Consider the following 18,808-nt stretch of genomic DNA (forward strand, 5'->3'; position numbering starts at 1 on the left):
TGGGTATTTAGCACTCAGGGAATTTGGGGCATGTGGATGATGAACCCACCTCCTGAGGTGACAGCCCAATCACTAAGGTTTCATGTCCCTGCCTCAGCCCAACACAGCCTAGGTGAGACCTGCAGCCCCCACAGCTCCCATGAGGGAGGGTTGTGGGGAGCTCTGGAGTGACAGCTTTGGTTTGCCTTCCCACACACCTGCAGCTCAAGCCTGGCAGGCACCAGAGGCCTTTTCCCTATTTCCTACAATCTGTGCATCCATCCCAAAGACCCACAGCAGAACCTGAACTGTCTCAGGGAAGAGAGGAAAGGCATGAAGACAGTGGCACTGAGCAGCCTGTCTGCCTCTCCTGCCCTCTCCTTATCCCTATGGACAGAGAGGTGAATGCTCAGTGTGCAGGGCAGGAGTACAGATATGACTAAAAACAAATGAGATGTGACCAAAAACATGAGAAAAGCTTTTGGATGGCTGTGCAATTAATCACATTCATTTGTGAGAGCAGATATTTCTGCCTTGTTTTATTCCTGTATGTAGAGACAAATAATAGGTCTCAGGGAAATAAGCTCTTCTGGCAAATCTGAAAGCTGCTCCACTAACCAACAGTATGAAGTTTACAGAGATGTAAAAAAGACCAATTCCCATCTGCTGAGATGATTGCTATACACCAGCACTCCCTCGCTTCCCTCCCACCTCCTTATCCATGGGTGGGATTTTTGCCTATCCACAAATTGGTCTAGGGACACATTTTCTCAGTAAGAAATCACTGTGTGGTTCCCTTAATGCTGAACAGTCAAGGCAAGCTCTGCTGAGAGGATCCACTGAGCTTGTGGCACTTCCTCAGCAGCCAAGCTGTGGGACCAGCATGGTGTAGCAGCCTCCCTGGAGGCACTGCACATCCAGCACCAGGGAGACAAGGGCTCCCAGCAGCCATCACAGCTCTTGTCTAGCTAACATCAACACTGAAAGCATTTCCAGGCCTGGGATGCAGTTGCCAACATGTAACACACAGCTCTCCCTGCCCTAAAAGCAGCACAGGCAGCTCCATGTCCTGATGGATGGTAATGGGGAAGAAGCCTTGGTGCTGATGTTTTCCTGCATGACTGAGGAGTGGAGGGGAGGCTGAGAGGATGAACTGGGCACAAGCTGGTGAGTATTTGTATCACCCCAAAGCTTGACTGCAGCTACTTAAAGCCTTGTCTGTGACTGGCCTCTGACAAGCTCCTGTGCACAGTCCAGAGTTTTTAACTTGTCTGGTTTTGGAAATGCACCCAATGGCAAAGGCCAGAAGCTCCTGTGAGATTTGGAAGAGCTGGAAGGCTTAATGCACAGCCTGAATGGATGGACCACATACCATTATACACCAAGGCACCACTCTAAATTATGTATCTTCACATGACTGATCCTATAGAGAGGATATAATAAAACCTTGGAGGAAAAAATATTTTCTAGGTAGAAAGGACCTGTGCTATCACTCTTCCAGCCTCCCATCTTCAAAGAAATCACCAGACCTTTTTCTAGATTGAAATGTATGGCAATATGTAAGATGGAACGCAGCACATTTCACAGCTCATTTGCCTCTTGCCTTGCCCTGTCCTTTGTCTGCAGTTCACCTCTCCACTTACATGGGGAAGAGACTTCTGACTTGGAACTAAATGGCTCCTGCTAAAGCAGGAGTTTCTGTTCTGATCCTTGCCATGCAGCTCACTTGCTAATTGACCTCTAGAAATTCACTTAACCTCTGCCTCTTATATATAGAGTGCTGAGAGGCTTAATTAATTAAGTGGTCCTAAAATGCTTTTAGAATTGCATTTGACTTCTGCATAAATTGAGCATGTTGGAGTAACAGTATGACTGAGACCATCATGAAAGTGAGGCAGTGCCAGCTGAAGTATAATTACATAACTACAAAAGCTTTTCCTCATAATCATAGAATCACAGAATGGTTTGGGTTGGAAAGAACCTTAAATATCATTTAGCTCCTATCTCCCTGCCATGGGCAGGGGTATCTTCCACTAAACCAGGTTGCTCAGAGCCCCATCCATCTTGATCTTGAACACCTCCAGGTATGGGGAGTCCACAGCTTCTCTGGACACTTTGTCCCAGTGCCTCACCACCCTCACAGCGAAGAATTTCTTCCTAATATCTAATCTAAAGCTGCCCTCCTTTAGCTTAGAGCCAATACCCCTTGTCCTATAACTACATGTGCTTATGAAAGTCCCTCTCCAGCTCCATTACAGCCTCCTGTAGTTACTGGAAGGTCTCACCAGGGCCTTCTCTTCCAGGCCCAAATCTCTCAGTCTGTTTTCATAGGAGAGGTGTTCCAGCCCTGTGAACATACTAGTGACCCTCCTCTGGACATGGACATAGGTTCCCTTCTTTCTTGCACTGGGGGCCCCAGACCTGGGCACAGCACTCCAGGTGGAGTCTCACTAGAGCAGAGCAGAGCAGAGGGAGAGGGAGAGCATCCCCTCCCTCACCCTGCTGCCCACACTGCTTTCCATACAGCCCGGGATACAGTCGGCCTTCTGGGCTGGGGTCACACTTTGTTGTCTCATGCTGAACTTTTTATCCACCAGCAGCCCCAAGTTCTTCTCCTCAGGGGTGCTCTTGATCTGTTCCTCCTCCAATCCGCATTTCTTGTGACTTTCTTGACCCACATGCAGGATCTTGCACTTGGCTTTGTTGACCTTCACGGGGTTTGCACAGGCCCAGCTCCCAGGCCTGCTCAGCCCCCTCTGGATGGGTTTCCTTCCCTCCAGCATGTCAACCACACAACAGGGGCTGGTGAGAGCCCCACAGTCAATCCCACTGACAAAGATGTTAAACAATCCTGCAGAGATAGGGAGACCAATGTGTGGCTTTGAAGCTGCATAAAACACAAGGAGTTTGAAATAGGAAGTAGGACCAAGAATGGCTTTCAGCTTTATGGCCTGGATTTTTAGGATGGGATGTGTACAGAGAAGTGAGGGGACAAATGGTGCTGAGAAGTTTGTACCCAGTCTAAGTTACCTGATCAGAGACTGCCTCAGGCCTCCAGACCAGGCATTTGTAAGTCAATAGCCCCTTTATCTTAATGGAATGCAGGAATTATCCCTTCACTTCCATCCAGAGAAAAATGTCCACGTGCCCTCCATCCCATGGGGGTTTAATACTGACTACACTGGGGATACCACATCAAGGTGCTCAAACTCTTCAAGGAGATGGCCACTCCAGTTTCTGGGGCTCTTCAGGGAGTACAGAAAAGGGGTTACTAAACTAGATTGTTGGAAGAGTAAGAGCCAAGTAAGAGTTAAGCTAAGTCCCCAGAGCACTGGGTACCTCAAGGAAATGCATTTCAACCCCATTTCTAGATGGAAATACTAAAATGCTGGACTGCTTTTCCTGGTGGAAGTTGAAGCCATTTAGCTCAGGCTGGAAGTTTCCCTCTTGGGGAGGTGATGGGCATAGTTCAGTGCAGGCACTGGCAGCAGCCTGGTCCTACCAAGGCTGTGGTTGCTGCACAACCCATCAGGCAGCTGTTTAGAGGGCTCTAACATACTGCAAGTCCTGGCTTTCAGCAAGTCTTGCTGGAGCTCAGAGGGAAAGAAGGGAGGCCCAGGAAAAGTGGTCCCTACTCAGTTTGTTTCCAATTACCCCAAAGAATGAGAGACTAGCAGGGATATATTTAAAGTTTTTTTAAATCTGCACAGGGTAACAAAAAAACCTCAAAGCCAGAATACATTAAAGAGGGAAAAAAACCTCATAGGATACATTAAATAGGAAGTCATCAAAAACTCGTATTGCTGACACTTCAACACCCTAACATTTGCCTTGAAGTGTCTCAGTTTACATATGACAATGATGAAATGTCATCATGGCACTTCTCCATGGCAAACACTGTGGGCTGGAAACTTTCAGGGCCTTTTAATTTCTGGTGGTGCCTGCTCAGGGGCTCGGTGGGTTGGTACTGTTCCAAAAAGAGAGCAGCATTCTTGCCCTGAAAGGAAGAATCCATCCTGCAATGAGAGTAGAGGAATGGTGGGCAACAAGGTGCTTCAGAGATGTTGCCCTGTGTAGGAAACATCCCATGGAAACATGAGGCTTGTGGACAGACACAAGTGGCCTCTCAGATGGGGGAGTCAGGCAGGACCTGGCAGTGACCCACTGGGCACAGGAATCCTGGTTCTGGTCCGTTCCACTGACATGAGCCAAGCTAACATATGGAGAGGTGCTCTGGAAGAGATGTGTCAGGAATAACATCAGCTGTTGAACAGTGCCAGGGTTCTAGTGCAAAATCTGCATTTTTATTAAAGACATATTTTGGAAGGCCCATTCAAAAATACATTGTGCTCAGTAAAAATTAACCATTTCCATGCTGATAATTAAGGTTACCACAGGATTTTTTTTTTCTCTTTTAGAATATTTACAGCAACAATAGAAATTGTACAGAAGTAAAGAATGGAATACATGCTCAAAAAAAATTTGGTAAGGTGTACCAACAACATGATACAAAGGGTTGTATACAAACACTTTACAAATGGTTTATTAACTTGCATGAAGTCATCCTTAAATATTCAACACATTTTAAAATCAATTTGTATTCCAGGATTAAAAAGGCTAACACCACAACATATCCCTTCCACAACAGAAAGCACGGTAGATTTAAAAGTTTGTGCGCTTTAGATTTTTAATAGCTGTTAAAAACATCAGGGAATCTTATCCATAAATTTGTAGGTTTTGAAAGCTGCCTCCCCAGCCTGTTAATCTGTACTGGCAGATAGTGAAAAAAAAATCCTAAATTTGTTTTTTTTTTTCTTTCTTCCAAATGTCACAAATTTACAATCAAACATTCCACAGTGGAGACCTAAGCAGTCCCGGAATTCCTTATCAGATTAACCAAATTTTAAGATGCCTGCATAGAATTTCAAAAAAATTTATGGTTTCTGGGAAAATTTTAGCTTACTGGTCCATATAACCCAAATATAAACTTACTTCTTTCAATTAGTCAAATCCTTCAGTAGTACGAGTCTAAGATGTGCACTAGCAAAAAAAAAAAAAAAAAAAAGTCAAGACAGTTCCCTATGCTTAAAGTTTTGCCTTGTAACCAAAGAGTTAAAAACTCTGCCACTGGATTTACATGTCAGGAGTTTACACCCAGAGGTTCATATCCTACAGGAAAATTGGATAGCAGCTTCCACCTTGTGCTATGAAGATGCTTTATCTTTATGCTAATGGAAAGCTCTGACAGACAGCAGCTACTTCACAACGCATTTCCACGCCTGTACAATTAAGATGCCACCTTGCATTTCTCAGAACAGATCCAGAGAAACAATGCCCTGTGAAAACAGAGACCTGGTGGAAGGAAAAGCCTGGTAGGCAGTGAGTTTTGGTGGGGGCACAATGAGGTAAGGTATCTCACCCAGATGAAATGGAAAATTAAAATGAAGGAAATCCTGAGCAAGTCTAAGGATAGCTGTTTGAGTAAAACAGCAAAAAGGGTGGAGTAGTAGATAAGGCCTCTAACTCCCTGAAAATCTGCACTAGAGAAACAACAAAGAACAAGGCAACTGCAATATTTGAGAACCACAAGGGGAAGGCCAAGGGAAGACTGCAAAGCAGTGCAAAGGATGGCACTAAGATTCTAGAGAGAGAGAGCTCAGATGGCTTGGAGGTTTCAGAAGTATTTCAGATGAAGGCCCAAAAATATTTTATTACATGGTTGCTAACAGTACCTAGAGGAAGAATCTTTTTAGGTGTCTCTTCAAAATTTGGAGTCAATAATAAGCTCAGAATAAACAAACCCAACCTCAACCACATTCTGCAAGAGAGAGGAGGTAGATTGACTTGCAGAGAAGACAAGAGATGTGTAGTCATTCTTAGGCTAAGACACAAATTCCATGTTCAGGTTCATGGGCCATGTTTCAAGAGTCACTCTTGCCTGGCTGCATATTTTGTTATGTTCTAAAAGAGCCTGAGAAGCAGGCTCATTGGTGGAATGAAAGCATCCAAACATAGTGGGGCCAGTCCTCTCACACTTCACATGCATCTTCCACAAACCCCAGCTTTTGCACCAAACAACTGGTGCACACAAGGTCACAAATCTGTATCCAAGCAGAACTCAGAACAAGTAAAATGCAGACCTAATCCATCAGATTTACCTGTGCTGTCTCATGTGGTAGTTGTTAAGACACTCCACTGAGAGAACAGATGACCTAACACAGCTTTTTTCTTACAATTGAAAGAGGATCTCCTATAAAATCTGCTTTGCTAATTTTAATGAAATTTGCTTTGTGGTTGCAAAATGAGGAATCTTCTGTTTTCAGTACAACATTCAGTACAGCACAAGCCTTCACTTGCCTGATGAGCCTGAGCATTGATGCACTGCTCCTGCTTGATCATTTGAAAAAGGTGCCAACATCTAGAACTTCCAAGTTTTGTTATATTAAAAGGGTTTACTCAAATCAACCCTTTTAAAAAAAGGCCAGAAGTTAAATGGCTTTTTTCCTCATTCATTACAAACCCAGTTAAGGAATGGTTAATATCATGATACCATTAGAAAGAGCTGTGTAGGGAAAGGCACCTGTTCTTAAATAGTGTCTTGATTTGAAGGTTATTCAAAAAGGGTTACATAGGGCACATCACCTTTCCAACCATCTCCTGTGGCACTCCTATTTCAAATGGTGGGCCTACTAACATGAACAACAGCCTAGATGCATTGTTTGTGATATTACCCCATTAAAAGATGTAGCATGCATGCTAGCTGGAATGGAAAAAATAAGCATTCATTGCCACCCCACAATTTGCAGTATATCATATATGGCTATCCTTTTCACACTCTTTGTGTGACTGGGATGCAAATATTGTCCCAGCTCTACTCTGACAGTGATCAACACATACAGAATTAATTACATGCAAGTATTTTGAAGCATGTCTCACTAACAAATCATTACAAGACAACAACAAAAAAAGAAACATGAATAGAAACCCCAGTACTTCTAGAGCACAGCTCCTCTTTAAAGTGGCTAGGTTTTGCCTTAGCTACCTAGGTCACAACAGTGCTTTCAGAGCTGTATAATCTGTATTCCCATAGGTTCCCTGTGTTCTTATATGGAGGTCTACAGAACTGTTGAGAATTCATAGCTTTTTCTGGGTGAACCTAGGAATCTACTCAGCTAACACTTCATCTTTTTTGAAGAAAAAAAGAAAAGGCTGGTATGTAGCTTTTTAAACAAGTGAGATTGATCTCCTAAGAGATCTAACTGCAATGACAAGGAAGGGGAAGAGCCTACCACAGGCCACTGCTTCTCAAGAGTCTCTCCAGCCTTGGTCCCAGAAACCAGTTGGTGTGGTAGAGAGAAAGGTGACAAGCCAAATGATGATCTGAGGATGCCTCATGCACTTGGAAGTTTGAAGCCTGCTTTAATATTGATCTAAAAGAACAAGTGGTGTTTGGGGCATGTTTTAGGAGACAAATCTGGGATCATTGACTTCCTGCCAAGAACTCTGCCCAGTGCTCTCCTGCAACCTCTCAGAGGGGCAACGAAGCTTGGACTGCAATAGACTGAGCAAAAAGCAGAGAATAGGTCAAAGGGACTGCTCCCTGTGGCCAGGCCTGTTGAAAACAGATGTTGTTCTAGGTTAATACATTTACATTGCAGTTTAAAACAACAGCTTAGACACTTACACAATTTCAGTTAGGATGACTTTAAGGTGCTTTTTTTTCAGAAAAGAGCTCAAGAGCTATAACTAAAACATATAGACAAGTTTAGGCAGCTTGAATTCTGCAAAATTACTACAGTTAATTTCTGAAACTTAGTTTCTTTTTTATTCACATCATTAGTGATGCCATAAGGCAAAAGATTGCCAAAGAATAAAATACAGTTTAACTAGGATCCTTTACACTAAATAAATCTATAGAGCATGTAGTACAGGACTCACAGACCAGTGCAAAGGAAAGCTCACACTTACAAAAGAGTTTGTTCTGTAATTCTCTTCCTCTTTATTAAGTCAGAAAATCTCAGTCACTATAATAAGACTCCTTTGAAAATCTCGACAAAATTACATTAGCCATATTCTAAATATTGGGAAGCTAAACCAAGTTAAAGATACAGAATTCATCCCAGCACCAGCTGGCCGAGCTACTGGAACTTCTTTCCAACAGAAGAAAATACTACATACATTCAACACAATTTAGTATTCAATGAAAGATACTACAGTTTGTTGAATTCAAGAGGAAAATGCAGTATGAAGTAGAAACAAGTTTCTGTAAATATGGGCCACCAAATACTCAAACATTCCTTGGGTCACCTTTGAAGATTTGCTAACTACTTTAAACAGCTATATGTACAGTCAGGGATCACCCTGATTTAACTTAATGGGTACAGAGGAAAAAAATCCTCTATAAACACTTTTCCTTGCTAGAAATCATAACAACCACATATTGCCCAGTACCATCATCCCCAGCATGAAGATCTTACCAGCAAGCTAAAAACCTTGCAGAGGCAAAAGGATACATATCCACAAAGCACAGAAGAGTCAAGACTGAACACTCCCTGTGAGACTCAATGCACAACCATCAAGGTTGGAAGAAACTTTTAGGATCATCCAGTCCAACCATCAACCACCCCAGTCACCCCTAAACCATATCCCCAAGTGCCACATCCAGATGCCTCTCAAACACTTCCAGAGTTGGTGACTGCACCACATCCCTGGACAACTTATTCCAATGCCTGAACACTCTTTCAGTGATCTTTTTTTCCCTAATATCCAATTTGAACCTCTCCTGGCACAACAGAAGGTAATTTCCTCTCATCCTTTCACTTGAGACACGTGAGAAGAGGCTGATCCTCACCTGGCTACACCTTCCTTTCAGGTGGTTGTAGAGAGCAGTGAGGTCCCTCTGAGATTCCTTTTTCCAGACCAAACACCCCCAGCTCCCTCAGCCACTCTCGTAAGACTTGTGCTCCAGGCCCTTCCCCAGCTCTGTTGCCATAAAAGAGACATTCAAACTGCATTGCCTAGAGCCCCAGTCTCTCAGGCAGTGCTTTTGTGAGGGATTTCAGTGGCATCAGCCCATTTCAAGCAGGGCTAAAAGGGCTCACATAGCTGTGACCAAGCAATGAATCTAACAGAGACTGCTAAAATAAGCTGCTGACAGGGACAACAAGTAAGTATCACAATATCTTTCCTGGATGCCCACTGAACTTAGAAAAAACTGAATACCCTTTCATGTCTATTGTATTTATATATGCTATATATATGATATATCAATATGGTGCATATATCATATATAGAGAGATATTATATATCATATCTAGCTATAGAAAAATCACATGCATATTTCTTGCAGGCAATTGACAAAGGAAGAATTCCTATTTTTTAATTTTTCAAATTTAGTAGACTTATTTTTAGTCCTGGACAAAACTGATATAACATCCTTCCACACTGTTCTTTCTGACAACAATTTTTACAGTAGTGGTGCCGAATTTGCTGTTGTTAGAGCTTTGGTATGACTCAAGAGGTACTGAACAGCATGTCCAGTTTGCATTGTTATTCAAGTTGGAAGTTACTGCCTCTGCTGCTTCTGTTAACTTCATCTATGGCTAAATCATTCAATTTACATTCAGGTTAATCTTTTTTTGGAAAAGACAGTGTATTTGCAAGTACAGGTGTCTTACGAAGACAGCATCTAGAAAACAAAGTGTGCTGCAGAGTAATGAGGGAGTGAAACTAATGTGTTTAAAAAGGAAAGATTGTATTGTTCTGACACTACAGGCCTGGCTCTCCTCTTATTGCACAAAGTTTAGACTGGCATAACTCTTTTGACTCCTGCTGGCTCACCTTTGATTTACTTTACTGGTAGCAACAGAGGAATCAGGGTGTGTATTTGCTACACTTGACATTCACCAAGGTAAAGGCAGTTTTAACTGTGTTGTACAGGAGACTGGAGCCCAAGATCTAGTATTTTGCTGAGACTGGTAGCTGAACTGGGTATGGGAATATTTGGATAATAAGACCTAAGGAGAAGTCAAGTTGCATGGCAACCTTCTCCCTCAATATCCAAATATCAGATTTGTAGCTTTAAATATATCCTGAAATATAATAAAAAGTGCAAGAGTAGTTTAAATTCTAATACAGTGTTTATCTTATTAGTTAATAGATTGCTAGAGATGTAAAATACACATATGCATAAAAGCTAATACCATGATCTGCAGTGCCATGCTATGCTTAAGTGTCAAAGTTTTGCATTTCACTTGCAATTCATGCTGTGTTTCTTTGGTTTTCACCCCTGCTATTAAGTGGAAGAGCACCTGCTTTTGCTTGTAGTAATGGGGCACTTTATCTCTTTAGAAGAAACAAAAATTTGGTACTGGGGCTCTGTGCTCTTGATGCAGATGCAGAAATCCCAATAATATTACTAGGAAAGCTAAGGACAGGGGAGAACATACCACATTTAGATTACTGTACAGTTCTGCAGTCTCTTACATTTAGCCAATACTTCCAACAAAATAGCCCATAATAAAGCTTGGAATCAAATTTTGTCTTTTGTTTGTTACCAATAATGCCTGTAATACTGGGCTCTCATAGCCAAGCAAGATCCATACTGTTACAGTCACGTTTATATCCACATTCAGCTTCCTTTTATTAGAAGTATAATACTGCACTTTATATCACAAATGTATAAAAAATATGGCAGATAGTGTCATAACAATACTTTTCTTTTAAATGAGTATATTTAAAAAACAGACAGTTATTTTCCATTTATATATATATATTTATATATAGAATAAAATACTCCTGATGCAATATATAAATGTTACTGTTAGTTTTTTATAGAAACTACTGTAGCTGTTGCACTGCTTCACAATGTTTCAAACAGCTCAAAATAACTTTACATTATAACATAAAAGATATGATTATAACAGTACGATATTAGGTCATCATAAATAAATATTACAAATCCTATCAAATATGGAAGTTTAAAAAACAAATTTAAGACATACAATTTAACTTTAAACCCTTAACAGGGATACACTTTTATCACATAAACCCCACTGTTTTAACTAGGCAGCAAAAAATGTAGTAAGGGCATAGGCCTAGACAATGTTTTCACCCTTGTAAGTGCCAATACATACCAGAAGTCTCCCAGCTTTCAGACAGAGATGTGCACTAAGCTGGAATGTAAATGAGAGAAAATGACCACGCATTTTTCTCCCTGACCGGCACACTCTGCCTGGCGTCCAGTGACATTTCTGATGACTGGTAACTCATAGTTCCGCTCGTGCTCCTGTAAATCCCTGACTCTCTCGTGGTGATGCTGAACAGCATCGCTCCACACGCACATATTGCACACCTGTATACAGCTGAAAATGCAGTCTTACCATCAGCAGAGCACCACGCTCCCCTGTGCTGATCTCCCCCCTATGCTGGTCTCTTTGCTGGGTGCCCCTACAAGGCCGTCTCTTTGAGATCGTTCAGGTTGGGCATGCGCGCCCGGTTGGCGCGGCCGTAGCTGTGCCCGTTCTGGCCGCCCTTGGCCGGCAGCTGGTCCGAGTAGGGGGGCCCGTCGCTCCCGGCCCGGTTCACGGGGGACACGTGCCAGGTGGGCTCCAGCTGGCTGGGGATCTGCAGCGTGGGCCGGCTCTTCGCCTGCGGCTCCGGCCGCACGCTGCTGCTGCCGCTGCTGGAGCTCTGACTCATGGGATGGATCCGCACTTCAGGAAAAGAGGCTTTGGCTGGCTGGCTGGGTAAGGGCTGGAAGCGCGGCTCGGCAGCCACGGGGTGGTTTGAAGAGAGGTGTAAGAGCTTCCGAAGAGATTTTAACGGCTGGCTCTGAAAGACACGCAGAAAAGCTCCATCATATCAGACCTCCCATAAAAAAGCTGTCCTATCCTAAACTGAACATCTCAAACTTTACGGGACTTCTTCACTTTTAGTTCGTATTTGTTTGATAAATTTCATTCCAAGCTATGACTTCACACCTGAGAAAATGCCTTCTCATCACAGTCCAATCTATTAGCTACCTGAAAAGATGGAACCTTTTCTCCCTCAGAAAAAAATTGCTCCCGTCAGTTATTTGATCCTTGTTTCCTTTGAAAATGCAGGCATAGAAAATTGCATTAGCTGTCCATCTGTCTGCTATTAACTTAAGAACCTCAGCCACACTTTATGAGGAACAGATTTCAGAAATACAAGTTCTTAAAAATGTTGTGAACATAAATTAGGGGTTGGAGTGAGTCTTGAGTAACCATCTGCACTGAAAGGAGGTCTGGCAGAACTCAGAAGTTACATATTTTGTTTTCTGGCAGCTGGTGATAGGCAGCTCCAGTCTCCCACAGCTCCTTTCACTGGTCAGCAGGTTGAAGGTGAATGGTGATGCAGGGTTACAAAAAATGGGTAGCAAGAACCTGGGGAAGCCTAAGTTCACAAAGTGGTATGAAAGCAGTCTTGTTAAATTCCACAGATCACAGAGCAACTTGTTTCTTCAAACACTGCAGCTGCAACAAACCCTCTTCAGTTTCCAATGTGACAACAATGGAGCATGGCACTGACACTCCCTCCCAAACACTGCCCACTGAGCTGGTTTTAGAACTGGAGAAAATAAAGTTGCACTATTGCAGTGCTATGCTCCAAAAATGTAGCCTGCTGAAACTGCAGTCTGTGCCAGCCAGACTGTAACATGGTCTGGATGCTTCAGTGACCACATCAAGTATCAAACTCTGCTGAGCAGCAGCCAACCCTCAAGATTCACCATTCCTTACAGAGCTGACTTAAGGGCTTTGGTACAGCACTGCATTGCTACCATAGCACTGACACACTGCTTGCCTATACTACAAAAACATAACCAATGTTTCAAAGGGCTCAAAGACTGACAAAGGACATTTAATCTCTCTTTTCCTTGTCATTCATGTCCATATTTAAAAAAAAATTATGCAGGACTACAGGTACATCTAGTGAGCAAGGAACTAGAAAGCTGGGAAATAATGTCAAATGCAATTCTTCTATTCACCAGAGAAAAACCTGTCAAGATGTATCAGTGATATTAATATAGAGGGAATTGATAATGCCACTTACATGAGGCTGGATTTCTGTCATCTTCTCAGGATGCCAATCCTTCTGCCTGCTGCTCTGGTGATTGGAAGAATGAATGGCTTTCTGTAATGCCAAGAGATCCTGACTTTCAGTATTAGGCATCTGCAACAAAATATTAAATACTTGTCTCCTAGTATTTTCTTAAGAATAGCTGTAAATAATTTCCCACAGTTAATTACAGAACACAAGTGAAGCCCATTACTGCAGCAGAATTGTAATGACCTCTCAATTATTCTCCCCACAGTAAGAGCTAGTGGCTGTGGACATCATGCAGATTTGCAGTACCCTTAGCCCTTAAAGCATTCACATGCTGTTAGTGTCATTTGCTGTAAGAAAGAGCAGTTAAACAAGGCATCAAAAATAAAATTAAAACCAAAATATTGTTGAGCCTCATCTTCATTTAAAAAGCATTCCATACTGCAGTTAAGACCATGGATCAGTTCTATAAATTTGCTCCAGAGTGAAGCAGACCAAAATCCCTCTAAACTGATCTCTTGACTGACATCACAAAACCAAGAGCTTTCTCTATTCCCGTCTTTCTTCTCCTCCACAAATATCCCAAACTAAAGCAAAAATTAAGAAACAGCTGAAACTTTACAGCAGAAAGATAATTTAAAACTTACATGTAGCTTTTTATCTCATTTCAAGAATTGTAAGTAAAAAGAGGACAGTCAAAATATAATCTATTTTTAATGCAAGCTGTCTTTTATCATGAACAATCAGGACAAACAAAAATACAACAGACACATGAGCAAAGTTCTTTCCAGATAATCCATTGTTAATATTTGATTTATTTAAATTTATATATAAAGGAGTAGTTTGTATAAAAAATTATGTATTTACAATACAGTTATAAACCAAACCAGGTTAATTTTTTTTTTCTGAATGAAACATAATCAGACAGTTTAATTTTAAACATACAATTTCACAACTATTTCCCTTCCTTAGTCTTACTCCCAAGGCTCATTCTCTCTGGAACTGTGTATGTTACATTTTCACTATATCAAATACTATAAAAAAAAATTTTTAGGAACAATGTTTCAACAAAACTGCCAATTTTACTTAAATTTATCGAACTGGCCCAAGATACTTAACTGGCATGAAGAGGAAGTGATACCATGAAAATAAACCACATGCTGCTGTAGTCAGTAAAACAACTTTACTGGAGCATTTTACAGTGTTACTGTACTTAAAAATTAATACCATTGGCAGAGTGACTACAGGAAGTTTTTTCAAAGAAGAACTATGCTTTAAATTATTCTTTGAATTAAAAAGAGGAAAGAGGGATTTCTTGATGCTCGGATTCTCGCCGTTGGTTGAGTCTGTCTGCAATATAAGACACAAAAACTAAATGCATAATATTTCAATTCAAGAGATCTGCCCCTTACTAAGTTAACTTTTCTTTTTTTGGTAATTCAACAATACATGTTATCAAGCCTATAATTTGCTTTTGGAAAATACAATAATGATTGAAAAAAGCCTATGGAACAAATTCAAGGAACTCAATGCATAGAAAGCATGTAAAAAAAAGATCAGCACACCTATTCTTATATCCATGTTCATTAGGAATACAGAATATGTTTATTTCAAAGGCTTTTGGAAATACCTCGTAGCTCTTGTTGACTTTACTGAGCTTTGAATTAAATCCTGTAACTCTGGCAATCATTTGTATTTCTGATAATGACCTAAAGCAGTATGACATTTCTCATTTTTATATAAAGAAAATATTAAAGATCCACTAACAATAATAGGAGTTGGTTTCAGAATGAGCAGTTGATAGTTACACTTGGGAAAAAAAAAGCCTTCTATTTTAAACCTGCAATAAGAACTAAGGCTCCAAGATGAATTATTTCAGTTCTAACATAAATATGCCATTAGCAGCTTCACGTGTAGCTGCAAGTACACTGGCTGGTTTATTTTAATTTATGGAGCACAACCAAAGAGCTTACCAGTAGATGAATGAACAACAAACAGAACTATAAATGGGTCTATTTCTCCCCTGATCAGGTGCAAACAAGCATAGGACACATATATAGTGCCTTGCATTTTCCTGTCTATCTGAAGAAATCTATTATGGAATAGAATTAATATATAACTAAATACAATGACAAGTGCACTACCAAAAGCATGGGCTTTCAAATAGCTTTTCCAGCTTCTAGATTTCATCATGTTAATGAAAATCAATAATTAGCATAGCTTATGTTCAGGAACTTTATGGTCAGAAGAATTTCCTGTTTCAAATTCAGTAAATTAAAAGTAAATGAAAGCACTGCTAAGAGAAATGCTCACCTGAAACTGCTTTTTCCAAAGCAGGTAATTTCTTCAGACCCATAGCTTGAAATAAGTGCAAAAATCTGCAAAACTCAGGCTCCTCTGAAGATAGTGCCTACTCACACTGTGCACAACCCTCATGGATATCAAATTGTTTGGTGGCAAATGACATAAAACTGTGATTCTAACAATCCTCAAAACCTTTTGCGACATTACTAAAACACTTCAAGCAATGAAAAGGAGAATGGATAAGAACAGCTCTGCAAAAACAATATTGCAAATATCCCTTAACAGGCAGTAACAATTGCTAACCCACAAGGTACTGCACCTGGAGAACTCTAGGGAGAATGATTGATGGGAACAACCTGCAGGAAGAAGTGTCAGGAACGGGGAGCAATTTTAGGCTGTTAGATATTTTAAGAATGATATTACTAAGATGTCTTCAATCCAATTTCAGGTATCTTTTACAACTCCTGTGATGATGATCACCAGCAAAATGAGACTTGCCCAAGGATATCAGAAGTAAATCATAGCTGGCTACTATGTGCTTCCTAGCTCTGTGACAGTCCCCAGGTCTAATTTGTTATTTCTTGCTTAAAGTCTGTATTTGAGCAAATAACTGGAATTTCATACTTGTAGGACTCTACATGAATTGTGGGTCTCAGAAAAAACCCTTGGGTAGTATCAAGCTGTCTATTAAGACTTTTAATAGGAATTCATAGAAAACATTGTATGTGTAGTTGAAGAGCTAATATTACAGTGCTGTGAACAACTTTTACTACTAACACCAAATCTGGTGCTGAATTGAAGGCAGTAATTTTATTTTGTGCTGGTAGATCCTAAAGACTGTCCCAGAGTTTGTTAGGTAGATGTCTTCAACTAAGAGATGAAGAGGAACAAAGACCAGAGTCTGAGCCAGACACTTGTACACCCATCAGTGGTGCAGCCTATGCCTAGACACTGTCCTGGTAATCAGCTGTAAGTAGAAATGAAAGGAGGTTTTTCTGGCTCTGGTTTGATCCAAAACTTAAGTTGATCTCAGCAAGTTTCTAGCTGAGGATGAAAGAGTTGTATCACTATATTATTTCACTAATTTATTAATCTTTTTGTGAGATTCCACCTCTAAGCAGCAAACACAGTTTTTTCCCTTCTCTCTCTCTTCTATTCCTCTCTACCCCTCTTTTTAAGAGTGAGAAGAAACAGGAGTAAGGATTATATCTAAACCTGCCTTAGCCTGTAATCAGTGATGGTTTTGGTAGCTATAAATCAAGAAGTTTTTGATTTAGGTGTTCAGTAAAATGCCAGATTTGGAGAGGCAATACAATCCAGAATGTATTTCTTTCACACAGTTTAATGTGTAGGTAATCAATACACCATCTTTCAGCTGAGATATTGGAGTCTTGTCTGCCACCATGTCTGCATGGCTGGAATCAGAGTAGAGTACAGCAATGCAAATTTAACACCTTTTTTTTTTTCCCTGAAAATGCATCACTGGAACCAATGGCCTTAGGCATTATCCTTACATGGACATTTTGGTATCAACCAGTCCCAGAGCTGTAATGTAGACATTTAATGCAGTTTAATACAGATGATTATATTTGAGCTGCCTACAGGTATGAGGGTGAACAAGTTCAGAAGGAGAGGTAGATGCCATTGTTGTAAATCCCACCCAGCAGGAAGGTGAGGTGCATTTCTGAGTGCTAATTAATGTACATATGCACATGTTCCACACAGTTCAAAGAAATTTAAAAAAAACCCAAAACAACAAAAAACGTGATAATCACTCCTCTCTCCCAATTTTCAACAGATCAGCCCTCCACCAACTCTCAATCCTATCACCTCACACCTTGACAGTAAATATTTACATTAAGTCATTCCCCTTTGCCAGGAGTAAGCATGATTTACTCAATTCTGAGAATATTCAAAACTTTAACTGCATTTACACTTACAGGAACATTACAATTTTAGATGTTTTACTGCTTCCAGAGCTATCATTTAAGAATGAGATTATGTTTAGGTTACTTCAGTTATTAGGGATATCTTTATTATAAATACTTGTGAAATATTAGTATACCACTACTTTCTGATAATAGAAAGTCCTTTCTCCCTCCCAAAAACTTTATGAAAATGTAAAAATGTATGAGACACCACAGACTTATACTGAATAACAAAAGCCACAATCCATTCCCTCAACAAAACATAAAACACTTAAGAATGGTTAAGACACATCATCCTTATTCCAGTCTTGGAATGCATCAAGAAGACAGAGGCTGTTACCAAGACACTTCCATGAAAAAGACTGGAAAGAATTCTCATTTGTTACAGTTTCATTTTCTCTGTATGGCTGCCTGAAACTATTCAAGCTCTGGGGACACACAAGAATTAAGTTACTATTCTTGGAATGGTATCACCATATCCTGAAAAAGAATTTGTTGCAACATCATCTTAAAACTTGCATCAAAACTGGCTCTCAAAGGGTCTGAATAAAAACAAAGGTGTAAGTTTGGATTTCTTCACTCTCTAGTCCTAGTAAGTGAAGAAATATTTGAAAAGGCAGAAAAATCAACCCTGAACAGAAGAGGAATTTGATTTTCATATAGTGAGGAGAGAAAATAAAAGAAGTGTATACACATATAACAATAAATAATACAAAGGTACTGTACTAATCTAGCATACTAAAATGGTATAATTCAAAATGAATTAAAGAATACTTCTACTAGAAATGCTGCATACTTACATTTTGAGATTTCTTCTTTTTCTTTTTTATTGCCCTGAAAAAACCTTGCTTTTCTTTCTCCTTGAGCTGTTCTGAGTGACTGTTAAGGTTTTCAGGACTTTTCCTAAATATGAAATAAGGTATTGTAAGAGAAATTTTATTATGGCATTACTTTGCAAATTCTGTGCAATACTGAGATCTGATGCCAAAGAATGTAAATTATTGATTAAAGTAAAACGTTACTTAAAGTTTTAGCATTCATTGGTTCCAGGGTTACTACACAAGTACCAGATAGAGTTATTACAAGGGATAGGAGGTACACAGTGTTAGGGTAAAATAATTAGTTTAAACCAATGAATAGTTTTATTAAGGGACAAGGAAAGCATGCATGTGTTCTTTTAAGCCAGAATTTAATATTCAAATCAAAATATCACACACAAGGTCTTTTAGGAAAATGAAAAGCATATCTGAGAGAACATACAAATCAAAGCACAGGTCCAGTTTATCCATTGCTTGCTGGAGAAGCAGGAGTTGCAAAGTTGGCCAGAGAGAACCACTTTCAACTGCACTTCCTGACCCTTGCTGCCATGGTTCCAAATCTATCATCAGGGAAGCTGGGGATCTACTGTTGTCCATTTCAACTTAAAACCTTCCGTTAGTTTGCTATGCGTGAGACAGTGCTGGCAAAAGGAGGCGACCCAAAAATGGAACAGGTGACTTGCCTGAAGACTGAACTTCTGCCTTTTAACT

At 40.3% G+C, this 18,808-nt stretch overlaps 1 protein-coding gene across 4 annotated transcripts in view; it reads right to left on the reverse strand.

The window, feature by feature from the left end:
- Nucleotides 1-4,261: 4,261 nt before the first annotated feature.
- Nucleotides 4,262-18,808, reverse strand: part of CDKL5 (cyclin dependent kinase like 5) — a 131,078-nt gene continuing 116,531 nt past the window's right edge. For 3 of the 4 annotated variants that reach the window (XM_077172685.1, XM_077172696.1, XM_077172692.1), the window contains exons 15-18: nucleotides 18,080-18,182; nucleotides 14,275-14,397; nucleotides 13,054-13,173; nucleotides 4,262-11,811 (exon numbers count right to left, since the gene is read on the reverse strand). In XM_077172685.1, coding sequence (XP_077028800.1) covers nucleotides 11,428-11,811; nucleotides 13,054-13,173; nucleotides 14,275-14,397; nucleotides 18,080-18,182 — 730 coding nt within the window. In that variant the 3' untranslated portion in view covers nucleotides 4,262-11,427. The remainder of the gene's footprint in view (nucleotides 11,812-13,053; nucleotides 13,174-14,274; nucleotides 14,398-18,079; nucleotides 18,183-18,808) is intronic. The other variant, XM_054628320.2, reaches the window with a different exon arrangement.

This window comes from Agelaius phoeniceus, chromosome 2, assembly GCF_051311805.1.
Source record: "Agelaius phoeniceus isolate bAgePho1 chromosome 2, bAgePho1.hap1, whole genome shotgun sequence".
Classification (NCBI taxonomy): domain Eukaryota; kingdom Metazoa; phylum Chordata; class Aves; order Passeriformes; family Icteridae; genus Agelaius; species Agelaius phoeniceus.